Genomic DNA, 20,309 nt, shown 5'->3' on the forward strand with positions numbered 1-20,309 from the left:
GAGGGAGGCAGCCTTAGCCAGTGTCCTACTTTTTCCTTTACTAAAGACATAAATTATCTTTATATAATTCTTGTATTACAGCATGACTGGAAAAGTGCTTGATCTGGATCCTTTCTGATATTTGAGTAATTTCTACCTATCATTAAGATGTGATTTTTTTCCCTTAGAATTTAGGAAGCGGTAATAAAACACAGAAACAACCACCACGAAAGGGACAAAGGGTAACGCTTTCACGTAAGGTTTGGAAACACTAGTGTGGTTACAGTGAATCAAGACAGTTATGAAAGTTCCCATGATCTTGTGCATGTTTTCTCAGTTTCCGAAATCTGAAGCCGAGTACATGGAAAGCTCCCTATACTTAAGAAACGAAGACTTGGTGCAAGCATCTGAAGAGCCTCACCGACAAATGCTCCTAAAACCCTTGGCTCTCCCTGAACTCCTGAGATTCTGTGGGATCGCAGAGGAAAAGGCGAGGTGAAGGCCTGGTGCATCCAGGTGAACAGACAGTCTCAGGGACTGCGAGGCGCGCGCCAGACCCCAGCGCCGGAGCTCGGCGTACCCCCGCGGCTCGGGCCGTCTCGGGACGGTGCCGGCTCTTAGACGCTCCGCAGGCTCTTTCAGCCCGCGTGGGCCATGCAGGGCCGAGCTGGGCCGGGCCGAGTCTACTGAGCCGGCTGCGCCGAGGGGGAAGGAGTTTCCGGCGGACTCGGCTAGGTGCCGCTTCCTGTCTGCTTGTCTGCGCCTCCTCACGCTGCCTGCCCGGGACGCACCTCGACCCCCGGGCCCCCTCGCTGTCCCCGGCAGTGTCTCCGGCCCCATGCAATCCCGGCTCCTACTCCTCGGGGCACCCGGAGGCCACGGCGGCCCGGCCTCGCGGCGCATGCGGCTGCTCCTGCGGCAGGTGGTGCAGCGCAGACCGGGTGGCGACAGGCAGTGGCCAGAGGTCAGACTGCTGCACGCCGGCTCGGGGGCCGACACAGGTAACTCTGGGTGCGCTCCTGCCCTCCCTGGTGCCCCTGCGCTCTGTGCCGGGCCCCCGCGCGCCGTCGCCTCTCCTCTCTTGCTTCGCTGCACTTGGAAGGACCGTTTGCCGATCGGGGAGCTCAAAGATCGAGGTTCTAGTCCCGACCTCGGCGCTAACTGCTGTGTATTGTGGCAGGGCGCTCGCACTCTCTGTGCCTAATTCTGCAACCGGAGGGGTCTGAACTAAGGTTTCTGATGACCTATAATAGTGATTTCTCCTTCCCCTGCCGCTGCCTTTACCCCCAGAAGTAAAGAATTCTGCCCTTACCACAGAATCTTAGATTATAATACTCGTAGAGGTTAATGCCTCAGCCCTATGGAATTATTGAAAGCTGGATTTGACCTTGCTCTCTGAGCCTCAAGGGCCTGGAAACCGGTCTGTGTCATGGTCTAGCCAGGGCTTGGGACGGCTTAGAAGGGAACATTCTCGCCAAAGAACCCATAGTTCACGGTGTTTTAAATGCATCCTGGAGCATTTCCAAGTTTCACAGGAGTTTTCTTTAAAGTTTCACATAATTCTTAGAGCTGACAGTTACACCTTAATTTAGTTAAAACACTTGCCTCTACAATTGAGGTAATTGAAACCCAGAAGGGAAAAGTGATTCGCTGGAGAACACACAACTAATGACTATGCTAGAATCACATGCTTTGATTTCTAGGCTGAGTATTTTTTGGCTCTACTTGAGCTGGTTTTAGGAATTCTTTTTCTTGTGTGTTCGTGGAGTTAGAGTTACTGTGATGGTTAAGGAAAGGATGCCTGTTGTTGCTACCCTTAAATGGTGAAGTGATTCTAGACAAGATTTTGTCAATGTCAGTGCTGCCTGGAATAACAGGTTTTCACTGTGAAATTGTAGGTTTCGTTGTCCTCTTGCATTCTTCCCCAACCCTCAGTTTTCCTTGCTAAGAAATGAACATACGGGCCGGGCGCGGAGACTCACGCCTGTAATCCCAGCACTTTGGGAGGCTGAGGCGGGCGGATCACGGAGTCAGGAGATCGAGACCATCTTGGCTAACACGGTAAAACCCCGTCTCTAGTAAAAACAAATATAAAAAAATTAGCTGGGCGTGGTGGCGGGCGCCTGAAATCCCAGCTACTGGGGAGGCTGAGGCAGAAGGATGGCGCCACTACACTCCAGCCTGGGCGACAGAACAAGACTCCGTCTCAAAAAAAAAAAAAAAAAGAAAAAAGTATATTTAGGTCCCATGCATTTTATTTTATTCATTCAAGACATACACCCCCCCATCCCCCACCATAGTGTTGCAATTTCAAATTTTTCTTTTTTTTTCTTTTTTTTTTTTTTGCTTTTTCTCAATTACTCTCACTTCTAGGTTGTTTATTCATTTGTTTTTTAACTTTTTTGTGTGTTCTTTGTTTTTTGCTCCTTTGCCCTAGAAGGCAGAGGTCAAAGGTGGAAGTGTAGCATAAACTGTAGGTTGGGTTTTGGAGTTAAGCAGTCTGGGTTGGAATCCACTTATGCGCTATCTAACCATGGGTCGTTGAGGGTAGATTACTTAACTTTGTGTCCCAGTTTTCTTAACTGTAAAAGGATAAGAAGAATATATCTATTATGGTTGTTGTGAGGATTTATTAATTAATATTATCTGTGGCACATATTAATGCTCAATAAAAGTTAGTTTTTTTATTCTCAGTATGTACAGTTTTAGCTATTTGAGAATTATTCTGTTTCCTTGCCTTTCTCTAGAAGACATGAAACCAAGTTTTTTTTAGATTCAGGACTGTCCAGACTATCTGGGTAGGCAGATTTAGCAGACTGAATTGACCTGAACTTTTTAAAAACAGTTGTTCTTTGTACATGGATAATACATGTTGATTGTAAAAACATTAGAAACACATATGAGTGTGAGTTTTTAAAGTCTGTATTATATACGTATTGGTAGATTAGTTGTAAATGTTCTCAAATTTTGTTATAGCCAGTAAATCAAAGTATAGGCTTTGCTTCAAATGTGAGAGTCATGGACATATTACAGAGAACATATTATCTTCTTTAAATCAGTCATTCGCTCTGGCAGGATCAGAGCACAAGAAGTATATTTTGAAGGTGTGAGTACTGTGGCTGAATGAAGCTGGGAACCCACCAGAGATCTGGACTCGAGTAAGAGCAATTGTGAGCCAGGTAAATGGACAGCACACTTTCGACTACTCTGAGGCCTGAGAGTAAGGCCATCAAGATGGGAGTGTCCCATTTTGAATCAGAGATCATACACGGACAAGTGTAAAACTACAAATAGCAATAGGCCATAATGGATTACATCTTATGTTGGGAAGATGCTCTCAGCTGCATTCATACATGTGACCAGTAGCTGATTATCTCCTCTCTGTGTAATTGACATTGTTTCCTAATAGTTTGAAAAGAAAAATAAAGTTCATAAATAATAGATTTAAGTTATATACTGGTGTTATTTCTCCTGGAGTATTTGTTTTATTTTTCTGTATATTCCTTTGGTGCCTGCCCACACTTTGTACCTAATAAGCATTCAGTGGCTTATTATGTGAAAGTTCATACAGAGAAGGAGCTGGAGAGGCTGGAATTGCCTTGTTTGCTCTCAAGAGAGGACCTTTGTTAAGCCTGATAAGCAGACGGAAAATAGCTCACTTATATTAAAACCAAACCCACTGCTTTTTATCCTTTGCTGTCAGATAGTATAAGTATCTATAATTGTAAATTCTTTATATCTCTTTATACTTCCATTAAAATTACTATCTCTTGGTTTTTAAGAGCAAAGAGGTTAACAAGGTTAACAAGGATATCTACTGCAGAGAGTTTTCAATAAAGATTATTGTAGTGTTTTTACAGATGGAGCCAAGCAAGATGTTTCAGTGGGACTCTGATGTTAAATGCATTCAAATATACTATAGATCAAATGATAAACCTAGAAACATAACTGTATAAATATATCATGACATTTTGGTGCTCTCCTTTAACACCATTATTATTAAAGGGATTCACAGTATTTTCTTTATGACCCTTGTATATGAAGTAAATTTGTTTATAGAAATACTCTAAAATACTTTTACACAGCCATCTATGTTTATTGTATAAGAGTGATAAATACAAATTCCCTAAAACATAATCCATCCAAATTTATAATTATCAACTTTTTAGCATTAATCCTATCAGATTACATATATATGTATAATTATTTATTTATTTATTTTTGAGACGGAGTCTTGCTCTGTCACCCAGGCTGGAGTGCAGTGGTGCGGTCTTGGTTCACTGCAACCTCCACGTCCTGGGTTTGAGTGATTCTCCTGCCTCAGCCTCCCAAGTAGCTGGGACTACAGGTGTGCACCTGTATTAGTCTGTTCTCATACTGCTATAAGGACATGCCAGAGACTGGGTAATTTATGAAGAAAAAAAGGTTTCATGGGCTCACATGGTTTCACATGGCTGGGGAGGCCTCACAATTATGGTGGAAGGTGAAGGAGGAGAAAAGTCATGTCTTACATAGTGGCAAGCAAGAGAGCTTGTGTACGGAAACTCCTCTTTATAAAACCATCAGACCTCGTGAGACTTATTCACTCCCACGAGAACAGCACAGGAAAAGCCTGCCCCCATGATTCAGTTACCTCCCACTGGGTCCCTCCCATGACACGGGGATTATGGGAGCTACAATTCAAGATAAGATTTGGGTGGGGACACAGGCAAACCATAGGAACCACCCCAGCTAATTTTTGTATATTTGGTAGAGTTGGGGTTTCACCATGTTGGCCAGGCTGGTCTCGAACTCCTGACCTCAAGTGATCTGCCTACCTTTGCCTCCCAAAGTGCTGGGATTACAGATGTGAGCCACTGTGCCTGGATGATATGTATATTTATACAGATACATGTTTTTTTAAAGAAATGGGATCATGTATGTTTTATAATTATATCCATTATTGTGAACATATTAACATGGTAATAAATATTGTACATGATTGTTTAATATAGTTACTAAGTTTATATGTTTGTCTATATAATTTATTTTATTAATGTCTCATTCTTGGACGTTCACGTTGTCTAAAATGTATAAACACTGCAATAAACATCTATCTACATGAATTTTTGTTATTTTAACATTATATCCTTGGGCTACAATAGGAGTAGATGGTAACAACTTTGAGGAGGGAAAATATAGAACTGTGACTTCAACTGAGAGATACAGTGTAAAGAGGAAAGAACTATACTATGGTTTTGGTCTAAGCTTTGTATTTATCAGGTATTGAACCTTGGGGAAATTATTAACTACTTTGAACCTGCAGCAGGTTATTTTGACCCTGAGGATATTCTGACCCCATTGTATATTCAAGAATTTAACAGAAAGGCTTAGAACAATGGTAAGCTTATAAATCATTAGGCAGATCCGCATTAGGGACCCATAGACTAGTGTGGGAATTGCTGATATATTTAGTTTTCTCTTGGGTCTAAGTTTAGTGTGTATAAAAATGATAACACTAACCCAGTTGTTCTCAACCCAAGATGATTTCCCCCCATCGGGGACATTTGGCAGTGTCTGGAGATGTTTCTTTTTGGTTGTCAGAACCAGGAGGGAGGGGTGCTACTGGCATCTAGTGCATAGAGGCCAGTGATGCTGCTAAACAGTCCATGACACACAGGACGGCCCCTCACAACAAAAAATTATCCGGCCTAAAATGTTCATAGTGCCACTGTTGAAAAACCCTCATGAAACCAACTTCTTTGTCAAAGCTACGGTTAGAAACTTTAGACTCACTAAACTTAACAAAATTTAAGCACAGAACAATTTGTGAATTGGGCAGTCCTCAGAACCAGAATAAGCTCAGAGAGCTCCATTCTGCAATGTGAGCACGCAGCATTTATGGACAGAAAATGGTAAGGTACAGAAACAGCTTACTTGGCTATAACTCAGTGTTTGCCTTACTTGAACACGGTCTCATCAGTTGGCAGCCTGTGGTTGACCAAAGCTCAGCCGCTTAGATTGGCTAAGACTCATCTATTTGTTACCAAAGTATACTCCTAAGTTCTGGTTTCAGTTAATTTACATACAAAGTTATGTTGCAATTCATTACATAAGGACTCCAAGTACGGAGGCATCCTTAGACCAAATTTGGTTTAAGTTAACAATTTGCCCCTTTTGGTTAGCTTCTTAATTTTGAGAGATTCACCAAAACTTTGGGCGTTGTTGCTACTCTTTGTCACCAACTTAATGGACTTACTTGGTCTCACTATGGAATTTACAAGCCATGATGTTACATCAGTTGAATAATTCTTTCTGTTCTTGCTGTTCTGGTCAAAGTGAGACCATTGAATGCTCAATGAATGGCTGCATACAAACATTTAAGACTTGAGAGGATATGGTGCACCAGAAGGGCCATTATGAAGATTCTCAGGAGAATAATAAAGACTGAAGTGTACTTCTTAACAGCCCCTATGAACTGAACCAATCAGAAATCCAACAAGGTTCAGGCACTATAGGCACTTCAGTAGTATTTGAGTCTAGTTCAAGTAAACCCACAGTTTAGTTGAAGAAAGGCATACATTAGCTTCTTTTGCCTAAATTATGTTATCTGTTGTCTTGTGAGTATTCTTATTCCCCTTTAGAGAGTATTTAAACTATCTCACTTACATTACATTACAAATCATTACAAATGACTTGACTTATAAGCACATTAGTAGGTGGGATGTTCTCAAAAGAGAAAATCATTAGAGCTTAAAAGCAATACTTAAGAAAATATTTAATTTAAAATTATAATTATTCATTTGTCAAACATTTATTGAATATCTGTTAGGTTTCAGGTATTGCGGATAAAATGATGATTAAAACTTAGGCCTTGTACCAAGAAAAAAAGAGTCTTGTAGACTAAACAGTAGTCTTCAAAACTTTTTCTTATTTATCTGTTAGGAGGATTTTAAAAATGTGTATCCCTTTAAACATTTTTAGGTTGATAGCTAAAGTTTTCCTGGTAAGTTTAAATAGTTGCAAAGGATGACATTTCCAGTGTGTTGTAAATATTGGCATTTAAAAGAAAAAATATTATAAATTCCGAGTGTATCTTTTAAGCGGAAACAGAATATTCTAGCAATTTAGTACAAATTCTAAGTGTACTAAATACTCAGTATTTAGTGGAAATAGAATATCCTATCTCTATTTTGGAAGTAGATAAAAAGCTCTTCTTTAATTGTTAGAAAATGTCTCTTATCTCCTTGAATTTGTATTTCCATTACAAAAGCATAAGTCAGAGCCTGTGCTATCAGAAAGATGAATGGAGTGATCAATTTGTGCTAGAGGAAAAGTTCGGGAAGGTTCAATGGGGAGATGAAGATATTTCAGGAGTAGTTGTGTAGAGGGCAAGTGGTGTGAGAGAGATGTGGAAGGCCTTCTAGGCTGAGGAGATAAAGTGTTAGTCACCGAGATGGGAATACAAGAGGTAGATCTGGTTAGAGGTGGTTGGGCGCACACAACGGATAATATAGAATTCTGTTTCTGTATGTTTGTTGAATTGTCTCTGGAATATCTAGGTAAAGTGTCCAGTAGGCTACTGGCAGGTATGAAACTCAGGAGAGAGATCTGAGCCAAAATAGACATTAAAGAGTTAGTTGTATATGGTGTTTGAAGAGTACCCTTAACTGGAAAAAAAAAAACATTGTATAGAGGTCAGAGTTGGGACATTGGTGTGGATTAAATGACTGATGAAAGTATAGGATGGTAACAGAAAATGGCCATGAACATCAGTGTTTAAGGCAGGGATGGCAGATGCCTGGTCCATATGAATGTCATAACTTTTTCCTTTTGTCTATAGCAGATGTGCCTCATTGATCACCACCCTGTTTCCCAATGAGTCCAGTTCCCATTGTGATCCACTACCTGGCCAGTTCTTGGCATTTATGCCACTGGGGCTTTATTCCTTTTATGCACTTAGAAATATTGAAGTTTGAGGATATGTTGCTGGTTAATTTGAAATTGTATATAGTGAAAATAAGGGTGTACGAATATATATAAAAAGGTTCAGGATGTGTGTTAAAGATAACACTCTATGGGCCGGGCGTGGAAGCTCATGCCTGTAATCCTGGCACTTTGGGAGGCCGAGGTGGGCGGATCACTTGAGGTCAGGAGTTTGAGACCAGCCTGGCCAACATAGCGAAACCTCATCTCTACTAAAAATACAAAAATTAGCTGGGTGTGGTGGCACACGCCTGTAATCCTAGCTACTTGGGAGGCTGAGGCAGGAGAATCACTTGAACCCAGTAGGCAGAAGTTGCAGTGAGCCAAGATCACATCACTGCACTCCAGCCTGGGCGGCAGAATGAGAGTCCGTCTTAAAAAAAAAAAAGGCCAGGTGCGGTGGCTCACGCCTGTAAACCCAGCACTTTGGGAGGCCGTGGTGGGCAGATCACAAGATCAGGAGATCGAGACTATCCTGGCTAACATGATGAAACCCTGTCTCTACTAAAAATACAAAAAATTAGCCAGGTGTGGTGGCGGGTGCCTATAATCCCAGCTACTCCGAAGGCTGAGGCGGGAGAATGGTGTGAACCCGGGAGGCGGAGCTTGTAGCAAGCTGAGATTGCTGCTACTGCACCCCAGCCTGGGCGACAGAGCGAGACTCTGTCTCAATAAAAAAAAAACAACAACAAAAAAACGGATTTTACTCTGTGGATGCTTTGAATGATCTTTAAAAAAATGCATTCTTCTGTATTGTTTTTGCTTATATTAATGTTGCTATTCATGAAATAAAGCTTGTTGATGTATTTTATCATGATTTTTGTTTGTTTGCTAACATAGCATTTAAAATGTGAATTTCACTGATGCCTCACTTCTCCTTTATACATATATACTTTGAATAGAAGTTTTAGAGCATAGCACTTGACATATAGACAGCTGTGTAGTACATTTCTGCAACATCCCTCCCTGTAGGTCAGGACAAGCATTGTAGCATAGTCTATGGTTTTCTCATTTGTCTCTTATAATTATTCTGTTTTTAAATTCTCTTTTTAGGTGATACAGTTAATATTGGAGATGTATCCTACAAATTGAAAATTCCTAAGAATCCAGAACTTGTGCCACAGAACTACAGTAAGAAATATTTATTAATATGTGAATGAATAACTTTTAACTTTTCATTATGGGAATTATCAGAGTTGCATAAAGCTAGAGAGAATAGTATAAACCTAATGTTTTTATCTTCCAGCTTCAACATTTATCAATATTATGCCAATCTTGTTTTAACTGATTTTTGTTCTGGAGTATTTAAAACAGTGGAAACATTTATTTTTCTCATATCCTACTGTTTCTTTTTTACCTGGAATAAGATTTACGTATAATGCACAGAACTTTTTTTTTTTTAATTATACTTTAAGCTCTGGGATACATGTGCAGTATGTGCAAGTTTGTTACATAGGTATACACGTGCCATGGTGGTCTGCTGCATGCATCAATCCATCATCTGCATTAGGTATTTCTCCTAATGCTATTCCCTCCCTTAGACTGCCACTCCCTGACAGGCTCCAGTGTGTGATGTTCCCCTCCGTCTCCATGCATTCTCATTGTTCAACTCCCAATTATGAGTGAGAACATGCGGTGTTTGGTTTCCTGTTCCTGGGTTAGTTTTCTAAGAATGGTGGTTTCTAGTTTCATCCATGTCCCTGCAAAGGACATGAACTCATCATTTTTTATGGCTTCATAGTATTCCATGATGTATATGTGCCACATTTTCTTAATCCAGTCTGTCATTGATGGGCATTTGGGTTGGTTCCAAGGCTTTGCTATTGTGAACAATGCACAGATCTTAAGTATTTATTTTGGTTGGTTTTGACAATTTTATAAACCTGTATAACCACCAATATTACATTAATTATCCCAAATGTTCTCTTGTGTTCCTACCCCTTTACCCTGCCCTGGAAATCACTGTTCTTTTTATTTTTTTTTAATGATGGTAGATTAGTTTTGCTTCTTCTTTAGCTATATATAAATAGAATCACATGGTATGGTTTTATGTGTGTATGTATTTTTTTTCTCATGAAGAGCATTAATTTGAGATTCATCTATGTTGCTGTACCTATCAGTTTGTTTTTAATTCCTGAATAATGTTCCATTGTGTAAAGATACCACAGTTTATTTATCCATTCTCCTATTGATAGACATTTGGATGGCTTTCATTTTAAGCCTGCTGTGAACATTCCTATACAATTCTCGTAGTTATCAGTTTGTTTTTTTTTTTATTATTATACTTTAAGTTCTAGGGTACATGTGCACAGTGTGCAGGTTTGTTACATATGTATACCTGTGCCATGTTGGTGTGCTGCACCCATCAACTCGTCAGCACCCATCAACTCGTTTACATCAGGTATAACTCTTGAGTAAGAAAAACTAGGAGTTGAATTGATATGTCATACTATAGATGCCTGTTTAACTTTTTAACACACTGCCGAAGAATTCTCCAAAGCAGTTGTACCATTTTACCTTTGACCGACAGTGATGTTCTACATCGTTGTCAACAGTCTTTTTAATCTTAGTCTGCTAGATGTGAAAAAGTAACTCATCATGGTTTTTGGTTTAAAGCAGCTTTGTTGAGATATAATTCATATACCATAAAATTCACCTTTCTATATTGTACAATTCAGTAATTTTAGTTTATTCAGAGTTGTGCAGCCATACTGTTATCTAACATTTTCATCGCTCCATGAAGACACTTTATACTCATTAATAGTCATTTCCCATTTTCTTTCTTCTCTCTCCCCCGCCACCTTCCCAGCCTTTAGCAATCACTAATATACTTTCTGTTTCTATAGATTTGTCTATTTTGGACATTTTATATAAATGGGATCATGTAATATGTAGCCATTGTATCTTGCTTATCTTAGCATAATGTTTTCAAGGTTTATTGATGCTGTCGTTCATTGCTTTTTATGGCTAAATTATATTCCATTGTGTAGATATTCCACATTTTGCTCATCGCTTCATCAGTCAATGGACGTTTAGATTGTTTCCACTTTGGGACTATTGTGAATAATGCTACTGCAAGCATCCATATACAAGTTTTTATATGGACACATTTTCAACTTTCTTGGGTTTTACCTAGAAGAGAAATTGCTAGGTCACGTGGTAACTCTATGTTTAATATTTCAAGGAATTGGCAAAGTGATTTTTTTTTTTTTGAGACAGGGTCTCACTCTGTGGTCCAGGCTGGGGTGCAGTGGCGCAATGTCGGCTCACTGCAACCTCCCCCTCCCAGGTTCAACCTCCGGGTCCTTAACCTCTCCAGTAGCTGGGACCATAGGTGCAGGCTACCACACCCAGCAATTTTTGTATTTTTTGGTAGAGATGGGGTTTCACCACGTTGATCAGGCTGGTCTCAAACTCCTGTTCTCAGGTGATCCGCCCACCTCAGCCTCCCAAAGTGCTGGGTTTACTGGCGTGAGCCACCACGCCTGACCACCAATATGGTTTTCAAATCATCTACCCCATGTTACATTCTAACTGGCAATGTGTGAGGATTCCAGTTTTTCCACATCCTCACTAATGCTTGTTATTGATTGTCTTTTTTATCACAGCCATCATCAGACATGTGAAGTGACATCTCATTGTGGTTCTGATTTGCATTTCCCTAATGACTTACAATGATTATTTGCCCAAAATCGTGTCACTTCTTTTCTCAAAATTCTTTAAATGAGTTTTTAGTATTTTGGGAACAAAGGTCTATCCTTAGCTATTAATTTCTTGATCTAGTCTTAGCCTCATCTCATGCCACTCGCCTCTCCTATTCTTTGTTCCAGTCGTTGGTCATGATATAGAATAGCTTTTTGTTCACTCTTCAGATTCTTCCACTAGACTATGTGCTCTGTTAAAGAAAAAATAAATCAATGATATGTGTTAAAGCTAGGTAAGGAAGACTTTTTCAGGACTGTCACTATGAGTCTTGGAGTGGGGGAGAGAGATCAGGCTCAACTCCCAATGCAGCATGGGCAAGTGGTAATTTATAGCCAAGGAACGGTGTGGGAGTTGGTGGATAGAAAATTATTAAGAGGAAATGTCAGGGTTAAGGGAGATTCTGGCTAAGCCAACCTAACAGAATTCTTGCTGATGACAGGCTGGGGTGATCAGACATCACCTGGGGGATGGTGGAAGATGAGGACTCTGATCAGATATCAAGGGTGATTAGATTATGAGGAGGGGCGGGTTCTGGATAAATTGTTTTAATGGTGTTCTTTTGCTAAAATGATTTTACAAGGAAATACACAGGTGTGTCTAGGGAGAATATCTCACTTTAATCTAACCTAAGGTTCCATTGACTCTACCCTCTAAATGCCTCTGTAATCTGTCCTTTACACTCTGGCCCACTGGTTTTTTTTTTTTTTTTTTGAATTATTTTATTAGTGGTCATCCTGGGGATTGTAATTAACACTTTAACCTAAAACAATCTTGTTTAGATTAATGGTAACTTAGTTTCAATAGTATATAAACTACTCCAGTGTAGCTCTGTTCCCTTCCACCTCTTTTGTGTTATTATTGTCATACAAATTATATCTTTATACATTAAAAGTTTATCAGCACAGTTTTATAATTATTGCTTTATGAAGTTTTTAAAATCAGGCAGAAGAAAAGAGTTAGAAACAAAAATATGGTTACATTGTCATTATTATTTTTTCTATGTAGTTCCCTTTACTGATAATCTTTATTTCTTCATGTGGATTTGAGTTACTGTCTAGTGTGCTTTCATTTCAGCTTAAAGGAAGGATTCCCTTTAGTAAGTATCTTCTTATATGGCAGGTCTGCTAGTGGTGAATTATCACTTTTTTTTTTTTCAGTTTGGAAATGTCTTCATTTCCCCTGTGTATTTTGAAGGATAATTTTATTGGAAATAGAATTCTCGGTCAACAGTTTTTTTTTCAGCACTTTGAATATGTCTTCTTACTGTTTGTGGACTTCCTAGTTTTTGAAAAGCAGTCAGTTATCAATCTTAGCAAGGATCCTTTTTATATGATGAATCAGTTTTTCTCTGCTATCAAGATTCTCTCTTCAGCTTTTTGATAGTTTGACTGTGGGTGTATTTAAGCATAGATTTCTTTGAATTTACCCTGTTTTGAGTTTGTTGAGCTTCTTGGATGGGATGTGCAAATTAATGTTTTTCATCAAAGTTGGCAAGATTTTGGCTATTATTTTTCATTATTTTTTATTTATTCCCTTTTCTCTCTCTCCTTGTAGGACTCCCATTATATTTGATAGATTTGATGGTGCCCTACAAGTCTGTGAGAATCAGTTCATTTTTCTTTATAATTTCTTCTTTCTCTTCCTTAGATTGGATTATCTCAATTGACTAATCTTCAAGTTTGCTGATTCTTTCCTCTGCCTCCTCACATCTGTTGTTGAGCCCCTCTGGTTAATTTTATCAGAGTTTTCAAGTTCAGCATTTTTATATGGATCTTGTTTTATAATTTCTCTTTATTGGTACTGTGTTTCATGAGACATTGTTGTCATACTTCTTTAGACATGATTTCTTTTAATTCTTTGAATGTATTTATGATAGTTTATTTAAAGTGTTTTTCTACTTAGTCAAATGTCTGGCATACCCAGAGAGTTTTTATTGACTCCTTTTTTTCTGTATGTATGAGCCATACTCTCCTATTTCTTTATTTCTTATAATTTTGTTCTTATTGAAAGTGGACATTTTAAATAGTATCATCTCTCCTTCCCAGGCTTTGTGGTTGCTCCTTGTATTGCTGCTTTTTGCTTAGTGATGTTCCTACTCTATTTCCTTAAAGTCTGTATTCTTTGTCCTGTCTTGTTAGCTTAGTGGTCAGCTAATGTTTGGACAGAGATTTCTTTAGTGCCTTGAATCAGTAAGTCTCTTGGCTTTTGCTGAGAGTCTGTGTGTGCAAGTTGGGCATGGTTTTAGCACTCCATAGGTAGCTTACAATTGTGTCTCAACCTTTTCTTTCTGCTTGTGTGGACCCTCAAGGTTAGCTGAAAGTGAGAGATTAGGTCCTTCTCAGGATTTTCCTGAATATATGCACGGCCTTCCAAATTCCTAGGCATACACTGAAGCTTTTCAAAGCCTTCTACGAACGTCTCATTTTCGGTTTTTGTTTTTGTTTTTGAAGTTTTTTGGTTGTCCTCTTGTTAGCTCCAAATGTTTTTGCTACCTCAGGCAGCTGTGATGTTAAACAATTGTTGATTTTTTTTGACAAATGCCCGGGGTTAGTGCTGTTTGCATACAGTAGCTCTGAGTACATCAAATAAAGACAAATTCTAAAAATGGATCATTTCAGGGAGCTGCCAGACAGGTCAAGTAGGGATAATTTTCTGGGGATGAGACTTTTGAGGGGCTTCTGAATAGTTCTGTTCACTTCAGTGACTTCCAGGGTGCTGGTTTCACCATGATTGTGGGCAGTTGGTTGTAAAACAATTGGGCTCACGTCTGTAATCCTAGCACTTTGGGAGGCTAAGGTGGGATGATCGCTTGAGGCCAGGAGTTCGAGACCACCTTGGGCAACATAGTGAGACACTAAGACCCTGTTTCTACAAAAAATAAAAATAAAATATTGTTTTTTATTGTGGTTGAGGCTGCAGTGAGCCATGATTGTGCCACTGCAAGCCTCCTGCCTGAGCAACAAAGTGAGACCCTGTCTCAAAAAAAGAAAAAAGAAAGAAAAAAAACGAAGATAATCACAGAGCTGGGGACATGGGGATGGGGTCAGGGCAAATTAACTCCTTTTCTTGGATAAATGCATATGAGATTGTTGAAAACTTTTTGATTTCTGGAGTTCAGAAGAAGTTGAGTTTGACAATTTATGCCATTATTATTGGTTTTTTAAGAAGGAATAAACTTTCAGAGGTCCTTACTCTATTCCAGTAATGCCTGTCTTTTCACTGTGGTTTATTTATTATTATTATTACTACTACTATTATTGAGACAGAGTCTTGCTCTGTCGCCCAGGCTGGAGTACAGTGGCACAATCTCGAACTCACTGCAGCCTCTGCCTCCCAGGTTCAAGTTATTCTCCTACCTCAGCCTCCCAAGTAGCTGGGATTACAGGCTCATGCCACATTGCTTAGTTAATTTTTGTGTTTTTTTTTTAATAGAGACAGGGTTTTACCCTGTTGGCCCAGGATGGTCTTGAACTCCTTACTTCAGGTGATCCACCTGCCTCGGCCTCCCCAAGTGCTGGGATTACGGGCATGAGCCACTGCACCCAGCCTCACTGTGGTTTAACTTTGCATTTTTCTGATGAACAATGATGTTCAAGATATTTTTCTGAGCTTATTGGCCATTTGTATATCTACTTTTAAGTATCTGTTGAAGTCATTTGCCCACTAAAAAAAACCCTCAATTTTTAAAAATTTTATTATTGAGTTGCAAAAGTTTTTTATACATTATGGATCCAGGTACTTTGTCATGTATAAGTATTATGAATACTTTTTCTCAATCTATTTGCTTAGTCATTTTCTCATTGATATCTTTTGGTTGGCAGAAAGTTTGATTACACACAATTTATTGATTATTTGTTTTTTAAAGTTAGTGCTCATTGTGTCAGAAATCTTGTCCTACACCAAGATTGTAAAGACATGCTGTGTTTTTTCCTAAGAATTTTATAGTTCTGCTGTATTTTAAAAAGATAGGTCTGTTACATCTCTGCTTCTAAATTCATTGGCACCATTTTTTCATAATACAGCCTTTATTAGTTAAATATCTGAGAATCTGTAGTGATTAGTGATATCTGTAGAATCTATAGTGATATTTCTCTATTTTGTTCCTGATACTGGAAATTTGTATTTGTGTTTTTTCCTTTTCTTTTTAATTAGTCTTACTACGGGTTTATCAATGCTAATAACTTTTCAAGGAAACAGCTTTTGACTATTGATTTTTTTTTTCTGTTGCTTGTCCGTTTGTTATTTCATTGCTTTCCAAGCTTTAATATTTCTTTATTTTTATTTTAGTCCCTCTTCTAATGCCAGCTTCACAAACTATGGCAAACCTGGGGCCAAAGAGGTTTGTGAAAATCTCTGCTGTGTAGCTGCCAGATTTTTGGAATGCTGGGGAATTCTCTTTGCTATTCAGTCTTGTATTCTGCTTGTTGCAACTCAGCTGTCTCTTGTCTTGTTGTACTGCCCTCAGCCTCCAGAGGCCACTTCTTGAAGGCCAAGAGTGCCTCTGAGGGATTTATCTCAGCTATCTGGCCCCAGTACCATCCTTAAGGAACTGCTGTCTTGCACTGGATAAAGACCTGGAGTGCCTAGGAGGAATCTCTGTCACCTCTTCTCTCCTACCACTGGCCTTTTAGTGGGCTGTTGCCTTGCACTAGGGAAAGGTCCAGCATGCTTCAGAAAGAATACGTCTCAGCTCTTTCCCTGTATTTGGTCTGTAGTGTACATCCCTGTGTACTTGTAAGGACTGTTGGGAAAGAGTAGGTGGGTGGATGCAGGTTTTCTCTGTGGCTGGGACTTCTTAAGTACATTATGTCTGCCTATGTGTGACCATTATAAGTTTGCTGAAAGTTCAGTTTGTTTCTTCTGACATATCTATGGCAGATTGTTTTTCCTCCTGCCATTCTACCAGGGGTGAAAGTTAGCTGAGGGTCTATTCTTTCCTTGAAAAGGCTCAGTCTTTTCTAGAATTTAGTTCATGTAGGCTTTGTTTTCTTAGCTGTGTGATGAGTTTTAGGAAATTGTGATTTTTATAGATTAGCTGGTTTATTCTGTTGGTTAGTTTGGAAATAAAATTCTCTTGCAACTCATTTCATCCTAACTAAAAGTGGGAGTTGGGAATATTTATTTTTAATATTCATTATTTAATGGTTATGCCTAAGTGGATTATTTTTAGTAGGTTTTCTTTTCCAGAGGTGAGACTAATGACATAAATCCTTCAATAAGTTGTTATACTTGTCTGGAGAAAAATGAACACAATAGATGTATAATACCTTACATACCATGGGCACATGATAATTGGGGAAAAAGGGCACTTTTCCTGCTTCCTGGGTCTTCTCTTATTATGAGTGTAGCTAATGTTTTACAGTAAACTTGAGAGGCAAGGGATAATATCCAATCTTGACAATGGGAAAACTTTTATGTAATTTGAGTTCTGTAGGAAAATGATTCCTGGGGTGGATATTATGTTTAAAATGTTGGCTGTACTGCTTTCTAGCAATGCCAATTTCTGCAGGTTATTTCACAGCTCTGAGCCTCCTTGACTATATAGGGGTGATTGTTTCAACTTCACGGATATATTATAATGATTAAATCAAATAGCATATGTGAAATATGTAGGATACTACCTGGTGCTTAGTGCTCAATAAATGTGGTTGTCCACACAATCATTCTTCCAGTCTCCTGATTCTTGTTCCTTTTCGTTTTCCATTATTCCATGCCTGTGACACTGTTGAGTATGGGGATTACTAAGGGCTGCTATGATTGTGCTTAAGAGATATGCTAAAAATATTTTAGTCTTCATTTAGTCTTGTTCTTAATAAATGAATTCTGTATACATTTCATCTAAATTTGATTTTTAATTTGCCCTCAGTTAGGTTGTTTGCATGATTACAAATGGCTGTAGGATTTCAAATAAGCTTCAGTTTCCTTCAGAGATCAAATGTACTGTGTTTGCAGTGTAGCAAGAATGTTGGCATTTTCAATCTCACCTAGATGTGAGGCATTGTCATTGTCTGATAGCATTCAACAGAGGATAGCATTAGCTATTCCTTCTTTTAGCTTCTAAGGTGCCGTATTATATCTGGAGTCAGCTGAAGTGCTTGTCATAGTCACAAATGCTTAATTATATTGGGAATCTTCTTAAGTGAGAGAATTCACAAGATTATCTATATTAGTTTTAAGGATTTAACAGATCCTAGCAATAATACACACTTTAAAAGCACAGACTTTAAATATATTTTAGTATTTTGCAAATGACTGAGGGGCAATACAGTGGCTGACTGAGAGCAAGTCACCAAAAAACCTCCAAAAATCACCACATTTTCTTGTTTACATATTTTTATTATAGTTTTCATTCATTCTTTATGTAATCAAAACTTTTTGTGTTTTGTTATTAGTAGCTTGCTCTTTGAAATTTACCTGAAGAGTTAATATTGAAAGCCGTTGGATAGCCTGTAGACCCAATTTGTATTTTCTGTTCTTGCTATTCATTCATCATTATTCCTACCATAATCACAATATAAGTATTCCTCCTCTATTATCCTTTGTACATCAAGATGATGGTGGTACCGTATGTTTTATCCAGTAGTAAATTGTTGCATTGTTTCTACTAATCTCATTATGAGCAACTGTGTCCATTTGTAAGAAAAAGTCAGCTAGGGGTTTGATGAACTTGAAGTAAGAGAAGTGACTGAGCTACATCAACCAAAATCTTAAGTAGCCACATATGCATTATGTGGTTGCTACATATTGATTAGACAGATAAATTGTCCTGCATAATACAACATGTTTTTGTGCATTCATTTACTGCATTGTGTTCCAATATTGTATTTGTTGAACTTTTTCTTCCTCTCTTGGGGACTGTTTCCAAAAGGAGTGAATTATAGTTCTTTGGCTTCACTGTGGCTGTTACTTGATTGATTAGAGATTATGGCTTTGGATTATGAGAGAATTTTGATGGACTTTTTTTTTTTTTTCTGTGTTGGAGTTTAAAAAGTATTTTAAAATACTTTGGCAATGGTGTTTTGTTGAAGTTTGATACCCTCTTACTTTTCTTCCTGTATTTATGCTTTGATTTACCTAATTCTAAAAATATTTTTGCTTTTTAGATATTTAACAGTTTCAAGTGAAACATAAATCGACTTTTGTTGAAGAAACGGACTCGAGCAATTATTATCCTCTCTGAAACTTTGATTTCATAGCCAGGAAAGTAGGACCAGAGAAGGAGGTCAGAAGACTGATTAATTAGTAGCAAAGCCCAGATTTCCTGACTTCAGTTTGGTTTTCCTTTTACAGTCTGCTACAATGCCTCTAGCTATTTACTAGCTACTCTTGATTTTCCTGAGAATAAGTCCTGGAATGAGAAGAACAGTATGGTAGAAAATTCTTTTGGAATTTAAAAGTGTGAAAGATTATTAAAAATACTGAATTACTTGAGGCATGACAGTGCTATTTTATTTCTATCTTTATCAAATTTATTGTTTAGAGCACTGAGAGTCACTATTATCTTACAGTAATGAAGGAATAATAAGAATCACAATGTCGAAATATGAACCTTGATATTCATATTTAAAATTTAATAGAATGGTAGAAATCCTGCTAAGTGGCTGATGCTTAAGACTAGAAATATTCTCAGCTGGAAATCTAAACTTCGGTGCAAAACTACACAAAAACAGTATTATCTCATCAAAGTAAAATTTCTTAATTCATTGACCACCTGAAATAATAAATATGTATAGTCTACAGTCAGCTATCAACTTCTCCTCTGAATTGCTTCTGTCTTCACAGCATTGGGCACAGCAGGACATCTTCCCCACTGCAGCATCTAACCTGGCACATCATAAACATGAGAGTTGGATTACTCTTTGGTTTTTTTTTTTTTTTTTTTTATGATCTAGGTCTTGTTACCTCCTGCCTTGATCATTATAACTTCCGTTTATCATCTTAGTCCCGAGTCTCTCACCTGTAAGTGTTGAAGTGGATAAACGCTTTTTTACTTTTCTCTGTGGAAACGGAATCTTAAGGTTTAGATGAATTTGGCAGTTTTCAAAAAGGAATTCTTTCATGCTTTTGTGCTTGAAGTTAAACTATATTGTATCAAAAATGGTATTTCTTCCAGGGTTTGCCTTATGAGGTTGTGCTCCAGCATAGCAGGTTTTCAATAGATAACTTTCAACCTGACCTCAGAGTTATATTTCTGCTTGCTTACATAATCTTGTTGCAGTTGGTAGACCAATTATATATGAGGTCATTTAAGGTTTACTGGACACACTGAACTCTTATCCAAGCAATTAGGGCCCACAAAGATTTCTGTAAGAATTACAACATTGTGCTTTATTTAAAATGGTGAGTTGTGACATAAAATCCACAGGAGGAGAGAATTTTTTCCTTTAGTCTGTAAATAATTTTGGGTTTGAGAAATTCATCAGTATGATAGCATGGTTTTTGTGTAAATGTAGATAATAAAGAACAATCACTGCAGCTATTTGTCAAGCTTAATGAATTAGTGACAAAAATTACACAAAACTTCACTGGGAAAGTGTTACCTAAGAGTCCCTTACTTAATAGAGTTAGAGCTTGGGAAAAAATCAAAGATGCAGGGCTGCTGCTACTTAAGATCTGCCTTATTTTCAATAGTTGGACTAATTGCCTCTCATTATATAAGA

At 38.3% G+C, this 20,309-nt stretch overlaps 1 protein-coding gene across 1 annotated transcript in view; it reads left to right on the plus strand.

The window, feature by feature from the left end:
* Positions 1-722: 722 nt before the first annotated feature.
* The window catches only part of VWA8 (von Willebrand factor A domain containing 8), a 402,889-nt gene continuing 383,302 nt past the window's right edge, over positions 723-20,309 (plus strand). The window contains exons 1-2 of the mRNA XM_011943037.1: positions 723-980; positions 8,998-9,075. Of these exons, the coding sequence (XP_011798427.1) occupies positions 818-980; positions 8,998-9,075 (241 nt within the window). The 5' untranslated portion in view covers positions 723-817. The remainder of the gene's footprint in view (positions 981-8,997; positions 9,076-20,309) is intronic.

The sequence above is a fragment of the Colobus angolensis genome, unplaced genomic scaffold (assembly GCF_000951035.1).
Source record: "Colobus angolensis palliatus isolate OR3802 unplaced genomic scaffold, Cang.pa_1.0 Scaffold214, whole genome shotgun sequence".
Lineage (NCBI taxonomy): Eukaryota > Metazoa > Chordata > Mammalia > Primates > Cercopithecidae > Colobus > Colobus angolensis.